The sequence below is a fragment of the Tiliqua scincoides genome, chromosome 4 (assembly GCF_035046505.1).
Source record: "Tiliqua scincoides isolate rTilSci1 chromosome 4, rTilSci1.hap2, whole genome shotgun sequence".
Taxonomy (NCBI): Eukaryota; Metazoa; Chordata; class Lepidosauria; order Squamata; family Scincidae; genus Tiliqua; species Tiliqua scincoides.
Window position 1 is genome coordinate 54,857,736 of NC_089824.1, and position 18,786 is coordinate 54,876,521.

The 18,786-nt window shown below is 42.8% G+C and overlaps 1 protein-coding gene across 1 annotated transcript in view; it reads right to left on the reverse strand.

Annotated features, from left to right (window-relative positions):
* Positions 1 to 7,706: 7,706 nt before the first annotated feature.
* CABLES1 (Cdk5 and Abl enzyme substrate 1) overlaps positions 7,707 to 18,786 on the reverse strand; it is a 69,454-nt gene continuing 58,374 nt past the window's right edge. Inside the window, exons 8-10 of the mRNA XM_066624174.1 lie at positions 11,539 to 11,645; positions 9,871 to 10,078; positions 7,707 to 9,366 (exon numbers count right to left, since the gene is read on the reverse strand). Of these exons, the coding sequence (XP_066480271.1) occupies positions 9,226 to 9,366; positions 9,871 to 10,078; positions 11,539 to 11,645 (456 nt within the window). The 3' untranslated portion in view covers positions 7,707 to 9,225. The remainder of the gene's footprint in view (positions 9,367 to 9,870; positions 10,079 to 11,538; positions 11,646 to 18,786) is intronic.

Consider the following 18,786-nt stretch of genomic DNA (forward strand, 5'->3'; position numbering starts at 1 on the left):
GCATAGCTAGCAGCGGGTGGGGGGCAGTCTGCCCCGGGTACCACCCTTGGGGGGGTGTAACACCACAAATGCCCCAACAATGCTAACATCACGAAGGTTAGGTGTAACCCCATCATGACATATACCGTTGAATGCGGAATTTCCAGCAGAATGCAGTGCAAAAAACCGGATTGAAATATCTCCTTTCCATCAAAAGCTATGGCCAAAAAACCGGAAACAAAAAAATGCATTGAACCCTATGGAAAATGAAACTGAGCCATTTTGCACGTTTACTCATGAGTAGGTGAGCTTGCCATAGTTCATCAGAAAGGATAGGCTGAGAGGAATCCAATGATCCCAGAATGGTTCCTATCCAATGAAAACAGCCCCCAAAAAACACCCAAGAAGGAAGTCCCTCCCTGCAAGCTGATGAATGTCTTGAGCCCTATGGAAAGCAAAAGTAAGCCACAAGGTCGTATTTACTCACGAGTAAGCAAACATGCCTTGGCTCCTGGTCAAGTCAGGCAAACGGAAATGCAAGGCTAGCTGCATTGTCCCCATCTAATGAAAGTGGAGCTCAACAAATGCTCCAGAAGGCAGCCCTCCCCAAGAATAAACTAGAGGCTTGAGCTGGTAAGGTGGGCACTGGGGAGAGCTGAAAATCTCACTGCTTTATTTGTGGGGTGGGGGGTATTATTGCAGGCAGGCCACAGAGAAAATTCACTGGGTGAAACAGAGCTGGCTTCCCCTTATTCATCTGTTTTTCTTTAATTTAATTATTTATAATTATTTTATTTTGCTTGATGATGTCAACTCCAGCCATGACATCACTTCTGGTGGTTCCCGGACAGATTGTCTTTCTAAAAAGTGGGTCCCAGTGTTAAAAGTTTGAGAACCGCTGCCTTAACTCAAAACAGGTCAATGAGACATCCGGGGGGAGGGGGGGTGACACCCTAGTGACCAAAATTCTGGAAATCGTGGCTTTTAGGAGTAATACCATCATGTTATATACCATTTGATGCAGAATTTAATCCACTGCTTGTGGGGAAATAGTCACTGCATTTATTTTTCTGGCCATTACTATTATTCATTCAATGTCATGACTATTACTATCGCTGTCTCACCTACCTCACAGGGTTGTTGTGAAAATAAAATAAGGGGAGGCACCATGTACACCACCCTGAGCTGCTTAGAGGAAGGGTGGTATAAAAAGTGAATTAATTAAACAATATAGTTAATAATTAATTGTTAATTAATTGTTAATTAATTAATTAAGTCATATGGGGTGACAAAAATTTATGGGCCCCGGGTGCCAAATGACGTAGCTACGCCTCTGATCTTATCTCTCTCCCCTTCCACCTTTTATCTAAAAGAGTCCTCAAAATAGCTTACAAATCAAAACCAATTATAACTGTGATCTCTATTTTTTTAATCAGTGATTAATATCTCTAGTGAAAAGAGCATCACTAGCTGATGTATCTAGCTAGCTGATGTATCTATCCCTTTGCTGCAAGGAGGTGGAGTAGCTGCAGGTGAATGGGCATTCTCAGAGGAAAAGGGCTCTTGGTCCTTGGGGGGGGGGGGGAGCCAGAGGACAGGTCTCAGCAAGTCTGCTGGAGGGGACCTGACTTTATGACTCCTCCCCTTGTCTGCAGCCAGGTGGAATGGGCACCCTGACAACAGCACGGGCACCCTGTGTTGGAGATAGCAAACACTTCACAGTGCCAGCATAGTTCTGAAGAAGGGAAACCCAGTTGCCCTCCACCATTGACCAGAGAATGGAGCAGGCGCAGTTCCCCTGCCCTGTCTGAAATATCTTTTCTCCACCTGCCAGATCCCTGGGGACCAGAGAAGCACTGGCCTCTGCCATTAGCCAGGGGATAAAGGGGTTCTTTGGTTGTTTGTATTATTGCTTTAAGCTGCTTTGCAGATCATTCTGATCATAAGATGAAAATAAATAAACAAAAGCCTTGGGGGAATGCAGACAACAGTTATCTCCTCCATTGGCTGATAAAGAGCTCACTGCAGACCCTGGCCTGATTTACTGGATTCTCTGCCCCATTGTTGCTTGTTTGAGTTACAGAAAGGGCCTGATGGATGTGGAAAGGACTTTTAGCCTTGTCACTCTTCCTGTGTGCAACCTGAACTGACCATGGTGGTTTATAGCTCTGGCAGACTAGTCATTCTGACCTACCAGAGGTAAGGCTGAAAGAGACCCATTTCATAAATGCACTCCAGATAAGCAGAAGTAACACTTTTGCTGTTACTTTAATATTTTTTGAATTAAAAGGCAACCCCCTCTGTTGGTGATCCTACTTCCTTCATTGCGCCCAAAAGCCCGTCTTTCTGAACTAATGTTCAGATGTAAGTTCAAAGCTTAGGCGATTCAAGAGTTATGACAACATTATAATTTAGAAGAATAATCAGTGATGGGATACTTTGAGAAGAATTTTCTGTTTTATTGTCCTAGTCTTTGTAATAATAAATAATAATAATAAAACTTTATTTTTATCCCGCCCTTCTCCCAAAAAGGGACCCATTTGGTTTGTCATTACATCATTACAAACCAAAACCTATTTGGTTTGTAGATCTGAATGGAACGAAATATCACACTTTAACCATGATCCAGCAGAGTCATCCAGCACGTGCCCAATCCTGAAGGTGCATTACACTATCAGAACAAGTGTTCTGACAGTATAATGTGCTTTCTGGCTGTTGTGAATGGTGACAAGCCAGAGCACATGGGCTGACTGCTGCTAGAAGCAGTGGCTGACACTGGATTCCTACCATCCTTGGTAGGCATGGGGTGGGAGAGAGGTGGGGAGGGGATGGAATGGAAAAGGGAGTGGGCAGAACGGGAAGGTGACGGGAAGGGGAAATCAGGCCCAGGAAGAGGGTAGGTTCAGTGGCAGCAGTGTCTACCAAATCCTAACCCCCTTCCTGGGCCTGATCTGCCTTCACAGGTCCATGTAGTCTGGTGCCAGTATACCACCGGCACAGGTCTGAATTGACCCACTGGGCTGGCAGGGGCTTATTCTGGGGGAAGGAAGTGTAGCTGGCTTCAAAAGGAAGCTTCAAAGGAAACAAACTTTCCTTTAAAGTTGTACTAATAATTTCTGAGAGGTTTATTGTGGAGATTTATTTTTTTAGGCCAGACATTTAGCTTGTATGTTTAGTACTCAGATTAATGGGTCTTCCAATAATGACTTTCTTCAAAAATTGGTTGGTGTCAGGTAGATGAATAGCAGAAGGAAGCTCTTGCAAGAAAATATTTCCACCTACTGTTCTCTTTCCTGTCCATGGAACCTCATCTTTGGCAATTGCCCCATTCCCTGCACCCCACATCCAAGGATCCCCAAACTTTTCAGGGCATGCCTGTGTGGTTCCTATGTGCGGGAGGGAGTTGGAAAATTCCCTTGTATAAGCATCCTTCTGTTCTCACAAGATCTGGATCCAGTCCAATGAATGTTTGGTTGGTAGCAGCCTGCATTAAATTGTGCATGACACAGGCCTACAGGGTCTGAAAAGGACATCTTTATTGAGGTTTTAGTTACATGTCAATAAACAATCTATTAAAAGGTGACTGCTGAATGAACTATTCTTTTTTTTTATTGATTGACAATCCTAATTATTATCAATAAACAGTGAGACATGTCAGAAGGATTCAGATTTGATCATTTCCTACAAGACAAGGACTAGAAAATGAGCTTAGAAGCATGAAGGCTTGAGTGCCTCTTGATTGCTGCAAATGGGCCTTTAAGAGGCTGTGGGCAGTTCCTGACAGCTGGTGAGACCTGTGAAGGACTAGCTCTGGATTTGCCTTACAGCTGATTATCACTAAGCCGTAGACACGAGATGTGTAAGGGCTGCCTTGGCAGCTGCCTTGCTGGCAAAAGGCCCCTTGAATTTAGCAGAAAGCTTTGGAAAATGGTCTTTTGCAAAAATGCAATTTGGACTTCTAAAGTTGTGGTCTTCTAACATTTGAGTCTGGCATTAGGCCATGGAGTTAGGGGGTGTGTTGCTCTCTAACCAAAGCACTTTCTCTACACTGCTCCTACAGATTTTAGTGTGTCTTTTCAGGTTTGAAAATAACCATCCACTGCTGATAACGCAAATTAATTAAGCGGGGATTGTAGCAGTTATGCAAATTTAGAATCATTTGTTTCAACAGAAGAAAGTTGGCTTAAATAGACTGAAACTAGCTTCAAGTTAGAGCCCTCAGTGTTCATTTCAGAAATTGTTTTAACAGTTTATATGTTTGTGTTTTCAGCATTTATCACGGAGGGAGACATCTCTCCTCAGGCCCCCTTGGCTTGCTATGATTGTTTCTGCAAATTTTGTTTTTCTCCTTTTTAGGGACTGTAACATTACAAATTAATACACATGGGACTCTGTCTTTAATTGAAATAATATTTTTTCCTTTTCTTCATAGGTCCATGTGTAATTATCTGGGACAGACTATAAAAAGATGGCTTACATTTAGCACTTGACAATATTTTAACCATTCAACAAACGCTGCTACAATTTTACTATTGCTTCAACAAATAGCTGTGAACAAGAGCGACCTCTGATGTAGTGAAGATAAGATCACACATTTGCAGAATGTACACAAACACAACAGGGAGAGTTCTGCTGTAATTCCAAGAGAAAGGCCCGTTACATATTCTTATCATTCAGAAGAAGTCATCAAGGTTAACAGACTCATACTCAAAGTGAGTTATTGCACCCAGGGGGCCAGCTTGCTTGTAAATAATGTCTGACAAATCAGGTGTAGATGTGTGTTAAAAAGACTTGTCTGAGGCCACCCATAATCTTTTGCAGTGAGTGGGTATTAAATTTGTCTCTCAATTCCTGTGATGCAATATAAAATAATCTTTTGGGGGATCTGCATTTAATAATAGATGATCAAGGGTAACCAAAGTTCATTTATACTGAAAAAAAACCACCCTGATCTTTCTTACTGGCACCTAAAAATCACTATTAGCTACAGCAGAGGTTTCCAGGTAAGAACTGTTTGGTACTGCAGTCTTTTGCTTAGCTACAAGGTTTCCCTCTCATCTCGACAAACCGAGTGCTGTATTCCTTTATATAGTTTTCAAACAAAGCCGTTAAGCTTTTACTAAATACTACACTCTCTTGAGAGATGTACAAGTTGAGTCTCCTTATTCGTGAGGGTTTCATTCCCAGAACTCAGGTGGATGGCAAAAATCGCCTTAAAGCAAAGCCATTTAAAAAACAATGTCCCTTTGCTAGGCGATTTAAAAACAGCCTTGCTGACCTTTGTAATGCATTAGCAGACAATCAGTGTCTCTCCATGCACCTAGAAAGGCTTCACTCCAAGGCAGCAATCCCTCCCTTCACCAGGAGCTGCAGTGTGGGGGAAAGAATGGAGGAGGTGATAATCACTGCTATTTAGCATTCTTTCACATGTTCAGGGGAAAGGGAGGGGTCGCTTGCCTCAGAGTGAAGCTGTTCTAAGTGCCTGGAGAGAGAATGATTGATGGATTGTCAGCTGACTGACCTCTCTTGCGTTAATGAGGCTATTGTTAAATGATTTTTTCCCTTTAATTTAAAGGGTCCTTCTCATTGCGTTCACTGCTGGTGAAAAATCCACAGATAATTAGGTTATACCCAGGGCTTTTCAGACTGGGGTGTTGCGACGCCCCAACAAGTGGGCTTTGGCTTCTGCCCCCTTAAGGGGCGGGGGTAGCCAGGAGGCAGGGAGGAAGCAGCAGTGTGATCCCCAGAATTGCTCCGCTCGGGGGGCTGCAGCGGCTTGGCTGCAGGTACCTGAGCCTCCCGGGGGTGTGGAGCCCTGTGCGACCTTCTGCAGGGCTCCCTGCAGCTTCGAAAGTGGAGTATGATCTTATTACTCATAATAATATTAATATTCTTATTACTCATAATGTTCTGAGATTATTTGGTTTGTCACCAATTTCCTTCTTCTTAAGTGGGTTATCCTTATCTGTGAATTCAGAACCTGCAGATTTAACCCACCTTGGGTTCCAAACCCACAGCTAAAGGACAAGGACAGTGTATTCTGGGGCGACACTGAGTGAAAGGAGGAGCCTCAGTGTGACCAGGAAGAGTAGCAGGGCCAAAGCATTTAACATTCTAAAATGAACAATGTATTCTCTTGACCACCAGAGGCAAAAAAAGAGCAGTTTTCCTTTTGTTTACCATTTCATTGCTATTTTGAATGCAACGGTGGAGAAAGTAGTACCATCTACACTTATCAGAATGCACTAGATTTAGTTCTTTGACTTGTCCATGTCAATCAGCATGACTACTTTTTATGCTCCAGTGTGAACAGTACAACTTTTTTCTCTTTTGAAGTGTTCTTACACATGCAGACAGAAATGAAACCAGTGGTGACAGATTTCTGCAAACCAAAGCAGGAATCTTCGCATAGATCGTCATCCAAGAGTCTCGTAGGTCGAAGAATTGTAGGTTGGGACACGAGAGATGAAATATCACAAGTAAAAATTTCACCTCCTGACTTATCTCTTTATTGCATGGAGGTATCAAAAAGGGTGTTTGTGCACCACACAGACGCACATCTTCGTATTGATATAGCATTCACTTTCTGCCTCTGGGTGCCCCAGATTAGAATTAGCCAAGTATCAGCACCAGTTGTGCACTCTACACCAGCATTTTAAACAGGTGAGAGAGAAAACTTAAGGTTCACTTAAATTCACTCTAGTGCAGTGAAATAATATTTTTGTGCCATGATAACCCAAATAAATAAATAGATGTCAGACAGATAAAGTATGTACTGGGGACCCATCAAGAATACTGCAAAAATGCACCATTGGTTGTGGTGTAGAAATTCACCATTGGTAGAATATGGGTAAGTCTGTGCCCAGTGCCCTCCTTCCAGTGGCACCCAGAGCAGATGTCCCCATTTGCCACACCTTAGACATGCCACTGTGTAGCCCTATTGAAAGACTTGTGTTTTTGTAGGTACGGGGTGAAGTGTCAGGCTGAACAATGTACAGCTTTATGCATAACTGGCAGTTTCAAGGGAAAAATTAGATACTGGGAAACGACATGTTATAATTAATGAATGAGTTCCTATTCATAGTAATAAAAAAAGCTTACACTGACTTTTTTTATAGAAGCTTTGAAAACACACACAAAGGAGGAACGCAATCAGGATAGGAACCCATTAGCAGGGGCTAAGTGCTAAAGTCTCCCCTATTCTAGATGTAGTTTTGTGCTGGTTTATACCCTCCTGTCCTATTTATCATTAAAAAAGCCCAAGGGTCAAACACATACATTTAAAGTAATATGTAGTTTTGCCCTTAGCGTTTGGAATTGGAGAAAAGGTGATGCGCAGCCCAATCCTGACTAGTGATGGTGTAGTGGGGCCACACAGCTATATCCAGTGCTCTTCAGGAGCAGACTGGAGATCACCTCAGGGTAAGGGGATTCCTCAAGTAACACCCCAGCCTGCCCTATGGGTACACTTGGATCTGCATGTGCTAAATGACAGGCACAAGTCCAAGCAGTCCGTGTAAAGCCAGCAGGTCTGGGACAGGGGTTAGATTCTAGATTGCCAGATTCTACAGGTATTTATATAATGGACTTTTGTAGTTGTATTTTTTTTTTGCTCTACTCTTGCTTCCAGCCTATTATTTGCAGTGTATCACTAATTATTGTTCTACTGGTATGGAAAAGAGAAAGCAATAAGTCTCCTTACTGACACAAAAAAATTGTTCAATTAAGTTGTATTACACAATAACAGTAAAGTACTTGACTTTATTGACATTGTTGTTCCAGCCATGGGCTGTGTGTCAAGTGAATCAGCACTGGAAAAAGTGGGACATGTACATTAACTATATATAAAAATAGTAATTTAATTCTTTGATGCATGTCCTCTAGCATATTAGCAAGCACATCCAGCTGTCATTACCTTTTATCATTTTTTTTGTATATACATACATTTAGAAAACAGTATACACAGAGAGATTCTGTTTGGATTTTGCGCTTTCCCAGCCTGGTCTCTGTAATTTACTAACAGGAGTTAAGGAAGTGTAAGATTCCAAAGTAGTGAAATATCTGAGAAGTATGAAAAATGTAGCAATTTCAGTACACCCCATTTGATTTTGTACAGTCAACTCTATTTAAAAAGAACAACTGAACATCAACAAAAATTAACTCAAGTTGAGGCGTGTGCCTGCTAACAAGGCGCTAGGCTGCTGATTCTGTTCCTTGGCTGTACAGGCTGGTATAATAAAACACTGTTTAACGTACAGCACAATCAATGTGCTTAGAATGCACTCTAACATAGAGCACAAAATACAAACACTACAGAGTGCAGATCTAACCATCTCCACAGAGGGAAGAGGGCAGAGGTTAGAAATACACATGTGGCTTAAAACAAGATGCTTGCAAAATGACATCTCTCTTTCATATTAAACATCTGAATGGCATCACGTACAAGAGTGAAAACATAAGGTCAGCTGTTGGTTTCTCACTTACAGGTGTAGCAATATTTTTAGTAGTGTACTCTTTAGAAAAATAAAAGAAGCCAGGGGGGGTGGGGAGGAATCCAACCAGGGATGACAAAATATCATCCCAAGTTATTCAAATGAACCCATATGTTTCCTTTTCAGTAGTTATAGTTGAGCAGATAGAGAAAGGCTGTCTTCTGGTCTTCAATAAACAATATTACAGCAATGATCCAAAGCAGTCACCTGTTTCCAAACTGGTTCAGCGTTGCACTCACTGCTAAACAATCCACCCACCCACCAAGAAAAGTGCACTTTCAGTAACAGATATAAAAATAGACTGGCACGCTGTTGACACAGTGAAGGGATCTACCACAACCCATCGTTCCATTAGGAATCCTTTTGTAAGTTGGAAAACACTTGCGGGAAAGCTGACAAGTTCACAAAGAAAAGATGGATTAGTGGAAAAAAGTGTGACATGAAGGCTGCTGTTACTTCTTGTTCTTGCTGTAACGGGCAACTCCAGAAAGTCCTCTTTTGGTCCACACGGTCTGTCCACTATTCACTCACATGCAACACTTCCTTGAAGTAGTTAACAGTTCTTTTAGCCTGAGAGTCTTAAGAAAATCAGTGCTCTATTCCTGCTATCAGTTGGAAAACTGCACTGAAAAGAGAATAAGGGTGTTGAGGCATCTGCAGCCCATTTTTGCATTTCCAGTAGTAATGCTGCCCTTTTGAGCTCAATGGAAAACAGTTTTTAAACCCCTCCTCCTTCCTGGAAGGGTAGCCTCTGCTAGGAATTCTGGATCAAACGTCTATAATGTGGCATCACTTCATGTTCAGGGAGATGAAGCGCAAACTCCAAGGCCACTAACACTGGGAATTCGAAGGCCATCAGCTCTCGCCGGTTCAACCGGAATTTCTCTTCCAATTTCTGTAACAAAGTCACACAGAAATGTCTTATTGCATTAGGATGCTAATCTTGTGTGCCAATATGTGTAATGAGTTATTCCAAATATGACTTACAAAATTCAAATTCAAAAACCTTTATTGGCATTAACAATAAAATTACTTACAAGTTTAAACAGATCTTTTTGCTTCTATTAAGCGCTTTTCAAGCAAAACCCCAATATACAGTATGATTAAACATGTAGTTGCATACAAAGCTATCTTCCCTGCCTCTCTTCCCAGACAGTTCCCTAATTCTTCCAGAAACCTGCTGTAGGGTTACTGTCAAGAATGGTGTGGGGTGAGGTATGGAGGACTGCTGGGGGAGGGAGAGTTTGCCAAATGTCCATGAGTGCCCATGTATGAATTCTACTTAGGATACAACCTGTAGCAATATAGCCATTCTTTCTATCACAGCCATTGCCCTATTCTCTTTCTCCTTGACTTTTCTTTTTTGGGTCAGCAAGGTTTGTGGCCTAGAGATACTTACATCTATGAGATGTTTGACTTCATGCTTTTTGAGATCGCTCCCAATTTTGGCAGCTAATAAGACACAGGCCCCAGCACATAGTTTTCTGTTTTGTTTGTGGAGTTTCCCCCCGAAAGCAAGTTTCTCAAAATAGACAAAGGCCATAGCCACAGTGGGTTCTTCTAATCCACATTCTTCTTGAGCTAGTTTGCGCATCTCACGCTTCAGACTGAAAGGAAAAAGAAATGGTAGGTTGCCAAAGGATCCAAGGATTATAACAACAGTGTGGTAACTGAGACGGCTTGCCCAAGCACACAGTGTGCACACCCATTAGTTCATCACTACTACTGTGCTGTATTGTGCTATTTTACTTTACTCTCAGTGGTGCAACTGTAAAGTGTCTCCTGAATTCTGAACACTGAAATGTCCATCTCTAAAGTTATAGTTTTGTTTACAACTATCATTCTGTGCCAAACATCTCAACCCTCCTGTTACCATTGTATTGACCAGCAAGGTAGGGCTGTGGAGGAGGAGAGAGGAACTCTATGGGAAATTTTGTTATCTGCACATGATGAAGCAAGGGCTTGCAGATAGGGGGAGATAAGTAGAAGTCCCTTCTCTGCTCCCCCCCCCCCAGCAAAACATTTCAACAAGCAGAGGTTGTGGGACAATAACAGCATTTCTATTAATCCTCCTGCTTTCTACTCCACCTTCTAGAGCCCCTACAATTTGTGTTGGTGCAAAAGACAACATGTGCTGTACAACATCAATATGCGGGGAAACAACCCCAAGAGTAGGAGTTTGGCAGTCCACCATTGTATTGTCATTCTAAGCTATGGTAGATTTGGCTGATCAAGAAAAATAGTGGGCAGTTTTGTCATAGCTTCTGTCCTTTTCAAGGTACTTGCAATCTTTTATGCTTTGCTCTTGGTGAATGCAATTGTAAAGAATTTTCTTCACTTCTGAGAATGAGCAAATAATAATTTGTGAATCTCAATGAAATTCTGTCACTGGACTTTGTTTCCGAGTGACACTTCAGTTTGATCATTGCCTTTCGAAAATGACTGATGCATCACAAAGACTGCATCCATTCAAAAATACAAAAATGAATTACCATGTTAGAAAATATACACAGCTCATAATCTGTGAATAGGAGAGTGCCCTTTTTTCTACTTCATGTGTATATACTGAGAAGCTGCCATGTATATCTATCCTCCCATATGTGTACAAATGACAGAAAAAGTACTTGTGGGACCTCAAATATCTATTATAATGTGCACAAGTTTTTTTTTACAAGACATGTAGAGTACACCGTGCAATATGAGAATTAGCCAAAATGTATGTAATCATTCTTCTTCAACATTAGAAGATCTTTACATCTATTGTAACTCTCTATATACCTATATAAGTTGGTATCTAACACTTGGTAACATCAACAATTACTGAGAAAGCCCTTCTTTGCACAAGTGTGCCCATCCATCTGTCCTTACCTTTCAGTGACTTTAAATAATTATTTAAAAACATCACAAGCCAGCAATATATACTTGGGCCCAAATGCTTCCTATCTTATTTACTCAGCTTCCTAGTCGAAGCAAACAGCTAGTTTGCTCTGTGTGTTTTGAAGGTCATTGTTTCAGAAAATCTATTGTCAATATTTTGTACTAAGGAGTAGTTGTATGGAATTGGTACCTTCTGATTTTACTGAGTGTCAGTTTGATGTGGGGGAACTTTTCCTTGAACGTTTCATTCATATCTTTCTTAAGGTCTGATGGCTTCACATAGTCAATGACTGTTGTCTAGAATAGATAAGGTAAAATGTCAACAGTTAGGTTCCATATCCATTTATGTGGTGTTTGCATCAGCAATACAAACAAAAAAAATTGCTTCCTCTTATCACAAAAGAGAAAAATCACCAGACGTACACCCTGGCAACCACCACCAATATGTTATTTATTTTTTCTGTAACAGACCTATTGTGACATACAGTATTGTGAACCACAACCATTTTCATTCGATGCATCTCGTCTGATCTCGCAAGCTAAGCAGGGTCAGGCCTGGTTAGTACTTGGATGGGAGACCGCTTGGGAATACCAGGTGCTGAAAGTTGCCAACCAACCATGGAGTGCTAACCTCAGCAGGCAGATTATGTAAGAATATAAGAAGAGCTCCGCTGGATCAGGCCAAAGATCCATTTGGTCTAACTTCCTATATCTCACAGGGGCTCACCAGATGCCTCAGAGAGCACACAAGACAACAAGATACCGGCATCCTGTTGCCATTCCCTTGCACCTGGCATGCTGAGGTTGCCTACTTCTAAAACCAGCTGGTTGCACGTGCCCATCAAGGCTTGTAACCTGTGATGACCTTTTCTTCCAGAAATCTGTTGAATCCGCTTTTAAAGGCACCTAGACCAGGTGCATGTACATAGAGAGAAAGAGAAGGAAATGAGCCACTCTGTTCTTATTTTTATACAGCTACAGTTGCTGGCAATGTTTATGCCAATATGACATCTACAGAGAAAAAGAAACCCACAGTCCTGTGTAAATCCACATAAGAGACAAATTTGTTAATTTTTTTATAGTGCAGAAGGGCAGGGTTCCAAGATGGCCACCTGGTAGAAGCCCTGCTATTGTGCTCCTGTTATATGCCCTGATATTTCTCTTCAATTGGATCCATTGACTCTTTTTCCTCCTCTGGATGCTTCCTGAGCCCTGGCAGAGCAAAGCAACACTACCAATTGTTTCCAGTCTGCACCCTTGTCTTTGGATTACAGTGGATTCTAAAAAGCTGCTCCAATGGGGAAGAGGATAAGGCATAAACACTCCCCTGGACAAGGCAACTCTCCTATCAAGTTAGCCGAGCAGCTACATCTGGAGGACCTCCCAGCATGGTCAGACACAGTAGGTGAGCTCATGAATCTCGCTTCTCCCAACAGATATGAAGTTCTTCATGTTTCCGAATCAGAAGCGGAGAGAAACTACCAGTCTCCCTCCAGTCATATGGGCACGGCTTCAGACTGCCCTTCTTTACCCACCCCTTCGTGTCCCTCTCCACAGGACAAGCAGTCATTATCTCAGGAGAATGGTCTCAGCAACTGTTTCTTGACCTTGTTGGGTGATTACAACATTATTATTGGAAACGCCGTCCTTTTTGTATGTAAACAGCTTAACGCTATTCTTGCCCAGCTGGACTCACTTCACAAGGCTATTCAACCGCCCTTATCTTCCCTCTCCACTCAAGCTCTGGGTTTGAACTCTAACAAACCAGGGGAAGCTGAACTGCTGGGGCTGCATGAGAATATGGATTGTGGTAAAACTGCCTATTGCTTGTTGAAAAATCAAATACTGCTGGAATTCCAAGACTCCCCCATCCATAAGGGGTGCTGGGCCAACAAACTGAGGGCAAAAGACTCTCTATGCAGATTATTATACCTTGATCCACCCCAGCCTGACTGTGTTGATCTGCAGGAAATCATAAAACTCCCTTGGATTCCCCAGACTCCAAATTGGACCTGGTTTCTTTTGAAGTTTGGCACCTCTCGGACCCCGGCCAGCTGCATGGGAAGAGCTGGTTTCTTTGCTCCTTTGGCATCTTCTTGCGGAGAGTCTTTGCTGACATGATTATTAAACCTTTGCTCCCAAGGCATAGAATGCAGCCTCCCTCTCCTCTCCTTCCATCAGCCTTGAAGCCTGCACAGGCTGGCTCTGTGCCCAGTCACTGGAGGAGAGATAACCATTCCCAGAACGTGGGAGTTGCCAATTGCTTTTCTCCTGATTCAAGTCCTTTGATGCTGCCTATTGTTAATGAGTTAAAGGCTGCCACTTATTCTTTAGGAAATGCTTTGCTTCAGTTAAAATCTTCACTACATAAGCCACAAGCTTTGGCTTTCTCCCAGCCAGTTAATTTAACAACTGGCTGTTCAGTTAGTGCAGTTTCTAATAGCGAATGGCAAACTCAGCCTTTTGGCACTAGCACCAAACCTCAAGCACCAGACCAGGTACATTCTTCATTGATATCTGAGATGGTGGGAGCTGAGTCACCTTCCGTCTGCATACCCCCCCCCCCCAACTGGAGCAGTTGAGCCTATGGATAGCTCTCCTTCTGAAGCCTTTAAGTCTGTGCTGATGAATGAATCGGCCAGTGAGGTGGACTATCTCAATGGGGTGGGTTTGCTGTGCCATTCGACTAACTCGGAGGAGGCCTTGCATCATGTTGTGGCTATCCAACAATTGCCTAGAGACTCAGTCCAGGTCTTGTCATCTTCCCCAAGATCATCACAGCCTAATATGAACTCCTTATCTAAAGCCCTGGATGGGGTGCCATCGGGGGCAGCGTCTGCTGTTCTGCGCGATGAGGAATTGGAATCAGCTCTTGAGTCCTGTAAAGCTTTGCCAGAGACTACTGGCTTCCACCTACCCTCCAGGTCCCTTGTGAACACAGAAGTAGATGGCCAATATTCAGGATCAATTAACTCAATAACTATTGACCTCCCAATGCACTTACCTACTGATGACCATTCACTCATTGCAAAGGCGCTCACAGCCCCCAAAGGCCCCCTGTCAGCAGAACAAGGTTTTAGGGCAGATCCTCTTGCATTGGTGGCTAAAGATCTGATAATGGAATTACAGCTGGAGGGGGGGTGACATTGTGGAGGGTGCCATCAGTGCCTTTATGGAACTCACAAGACCAGAACAACTAAATATTATCAGATCCCTGGACAGAGTTAAAGTAGAACTTCTCAATCACAACATGGAAACTTTGACCTATGAAATCCTTCCAGTGCAAGCATCAGCTCATCTATCTGTTCCAGAAGCAACCGCAGACGTAACTGCCGCCCCTCATTCCAGGGATTTTACACCATCTCCTGTGGCCAATTTAGCCCTGAGTAGCTGCATGTCTCACAATCTTCCTGGTGCTGAGTGTCCATCAGGAAGCAAAGATCAACTAATTAATGCTTCTCCAGTCCCTACCACCAATTCCCATCTAAGAATTCTTTCCTGGAATATTACAGGGTGGAAGAACAAGAAAAATGACAGCGGCTTCTTAAGCTATCTTAGAACCTTTGACATTATTCTGTTGCAGGAGACATGGGTTTTGGACCATCTGTATATCCCTGGCTACAAGGCTTTTGTAGTACCTGCAACTACATCCACCTCTAATGGTTGTCCTTTGGTGGGCTTAGCCAGCCTTGTACTGAAGCGGTTTAAGTCATGCCCTTTAGACATCATTCCAGGTTGTTGTAAGATACAAGCACCGAGGATGTCTTTTGCAGACATTGACTTAATCTGCGTCAACACTTATATTCCTCCTTTGCTTAATAGTTTACAAAGGACCCAGCTCTGGAATGATGTTTCGTCAAGTATGAATGACCTTAAGAGGTCCCACCCCATGCGGAAATCCTTTTGCTGGGCAATTTAAATGCCAGGGTGGGGAATTCAGCAGAAATCTTCTGCAGAGCCTGGGATGTGGATGATGACAGCTCCCTCCCCCCATTTGTGCACTAAGCAGGCGGTCCAAAGATGCATACTATAATGCTAATGGTATGGTAAGTTTTCCATCAGCTCTATCATGATCTGGCTTAACGGTCTAAAAGAGTTCTCAAATGCTGATGAATTTACTTTTGTATCCTCTCGTGGCACTAGCGTTGTGGATTACATTTTAGTTTCCAGTAAAATGAAACAGCATGTGAAAGATTTTGCCATTGGGGACCTAACCCTTAGTGACCATTTACCTTTAATCTTGGTCCTTGACCTCCATTCTGGCAGTGTTCCATCACAAGCTGAGGTAGATACAAATCCAGAGTGTAGGTATAAAATTGTGGCTAACAGTGCCCTTTCCTCAAATTTCCATCGTTTAAGTATGGCCAATAAAAAATCTCTGCTTGCTGGTTCCATTCTATAGGAGTCTGATCCCTTTGTTCAAATCAAATCCTCTGAAGGTTTTATTGGTTACATCTTGAGTACCAAGCCCAAGTTGATTAAAACATGCGGTGCATTTGACAAAAAAGATTGGTTTGACAGTGAATGTAGGAATCTCAACGTGTGTATCAGGGCTTCTTATTTAGATTTTAGAAAGTACAATGACCCCGATTGTTTGGTTAAATACTCCATTCACAAAAAACTAAGAGTTTTATTGACAGAGAAAAAGAAAAAGTTTGTTGTAACTCAATGTAACAAGCTACATCAAGCGATTCAACAAAAAAATAATAAACAATTTTGGGCAGTTGTAGCGGGTTTGTGTAGATCAGAAACATATGACCCTGCTATATAATGTAGATTATTCCATCATCTACATGGGGTTCAACACTTCACAGACATTTTTTATGATAAGAGCAAATCCCCGGACACCTACCCTGACTTCACCTCTGTGGATCTGCCTATCTGGCCTCCTGTGACCCCTGAGGAAATTAAAGAGCTAATTACGCAACTGAAGCCAGGGAAGGCTACAGGTCCAGATGAAATACCACCTGAGCTTTTAAAAGGTGATCCGGAATGGTGGGCCCAGTTACTTGCCCACGTCTTTACAATGATCGAGATCTGGCCTACTGCCCAATGCCTGGCTTACAGCGACAGTTATTCCTATCCATAAAAAGGGTGACCCTACCATACCAGGAAATTTTCGGCCCGTTAGTTTGCTTTCTGTAATAGGCAAGATCTATGCTAAATATCTATGCAATAAACTTACTCTCTGGGTTACTTCGCAAGGCATCTTAGGCCCTGAGCAATCTGGCTTCTGTTGGCGCAAATCAACTTTGGACAATTGCCTGATCCTGTCTCATTTGGCCCATAAGCAGGTTATGATATGTAAGGCTCGCCTTTATGTAGCCTTCCTTGATTTGAAAGGTGCCTTCGATTCTGTGGATAGGGAGCTTCTTTGGTCCAAGTTGGAAAACATGGAGATTGATAAAAGATTGCTGCTGCTGATTAGGTCCCTCCATCTTAATACTTCATGCAGGGTTAGACGCTCCTGGAGTGGGAATCTAACTCATTCTATCGTCACTAACAAAGGGGTCAAACAGGGCTGTGTCTTGGCCCCCATGCTTTTCAATCTGTTTCTAAATGATCTTGCCCCATCCCTGAAGGAAGTAGATAGCCATTGCCCAAAGCCTGGTGCAAGCCAAGTGCCGCTATTTCTGTACGCAGATGATGCAGTACTGGTATCTCGTACTAGGATTGGCCTAAAACGTCTGCTGAATCGCACCGAGGAGTATTTTTTGTCCAACAAATTGCAAATTATGCTAAATCTAAGATAATATTTGCCAACAGATGGAAGGCTTTTAAATGGTCTTGTAATGGCAATAAAATGGAGCAGGTTAAGCATTTCAAGTACCTGGGAATCAACTTCCATTACAGGCTTACTTGGGCTTTTCATCGTAAGGCAGTGCAGAATGCATCCAAACTAGCATCCTCAGCTATTTCTCGTTTCTTTTTCACCTGTGGCAATGGTTATGTCCCAGCCACTCTGGGGGCGTTTAAGGGAAAGGTTCTTTCCCAGGTTCTTTATGGCTCTCCTGTCTGGTATAAGGCTATTAACCAACCACTAGAATGCATTCAAGCCTCCTTTTTATGGAAGATTTTGGATTTACTCAGGTGCATTCCCTACTCGGTTCTGTGTCTTGGGGTGGGGTTAATTCAGCTAAAGACGACTGCATGGCTAAGATTACTGAAATTTTGGTTTAGGATTTTATTTAACCCTACCTCCTCTGGTCTAATGCACCAATTATTGTCGAATTCGGTCCTGCCTTTAGAGATCACTGATCTTCTAACTAAATTTAAGTCAATAGGGCTGGACACTGCAGAGCTAGGCATGATGGGCTGTGATGCTGCTTACAGAATCGTCAAAGAAAGAAATCTTGATATTGAACACCAAGAGCTGTTTATTGCTGCCAGAACCACATGCTCTCCACTCTATCTCCATGTTCCAGTCGGTATTGGGAAACCAGCCTTCTTTTATCACCTGGAGTGCCCGCAGGCTCGGAGAGCATTCACACTTGCAAGATGTAACGCTCTTCCATCAGTCTTGTTAACAGGCAGGTTCAGTGGTATTCCCTACTCAGAGAGGAAATGCAAGTGTGGTAGGGACTGTATTGAGACTATAACACATACCTTTTTCTACTGCCCGCTACATGATGTTTCACGCAAGAAATATCTAGGCCCATTGTTAGCTAGGATGTAGGGCTGGGAGGACTCAATCATGCTTCAGCCTTTCCTTTCCACACCTGACTCTGATATGCTTGATAAGGTCGCTTCCTTTTTATCTGGCGTAATAGCCAGGCAGAGCTCTGGGACTCTGGGCAGTGTGTGAGGAAAAGACTGATGTCTATGTTGTGTTGTCTTTGTATATTTTTGTTTTGTTCTTTCTCTGTATTTTATGCCAATAAAGGTCTTACTGAACTGAATTATAGTGCAGAAATTTCACCCTGGGTCTCCCCTTTGAAGTCTTTTTGCAGAAACGTGGAAACTTTCAGTCAGCAGTAGACACTGAAACTTCTCCCACCATTTTCTGACTGCTGCTATTTTATGGCAGCAGCAGCCATTCTGGGATCAGCCACACAGGCCCTTAAGAACATAAGAAGAGCCCCACCTGATCAGGCCAAAGGCCCATCTAGTCCAACTTCCTGTATCTCACAATGGCCCACCAAATGCTTCAGGGAACACACTAGACAACAGACACAACCTGTGTCCTGGTGCCCTCCTCTGCATATGGCAATCAGAGGCAGCCTATCCCTTTAATGAGCATGCGTAACAGAAGAATGTGACCTGCCCTTTCACCAGGGATGTGCAGCACCCCTCAACTGTGTATGGCTTGAAACTGACAACAATGATCAAGCAGAGCTGGTAGAGCTGCCACCATCCCTTTCGGCCAGTTCCTCAGCCAAGAGAAACCAAGGAACTACAAGCATCCTAGCCACTAAGTAAGGCCCAAGGCTTGCAAACT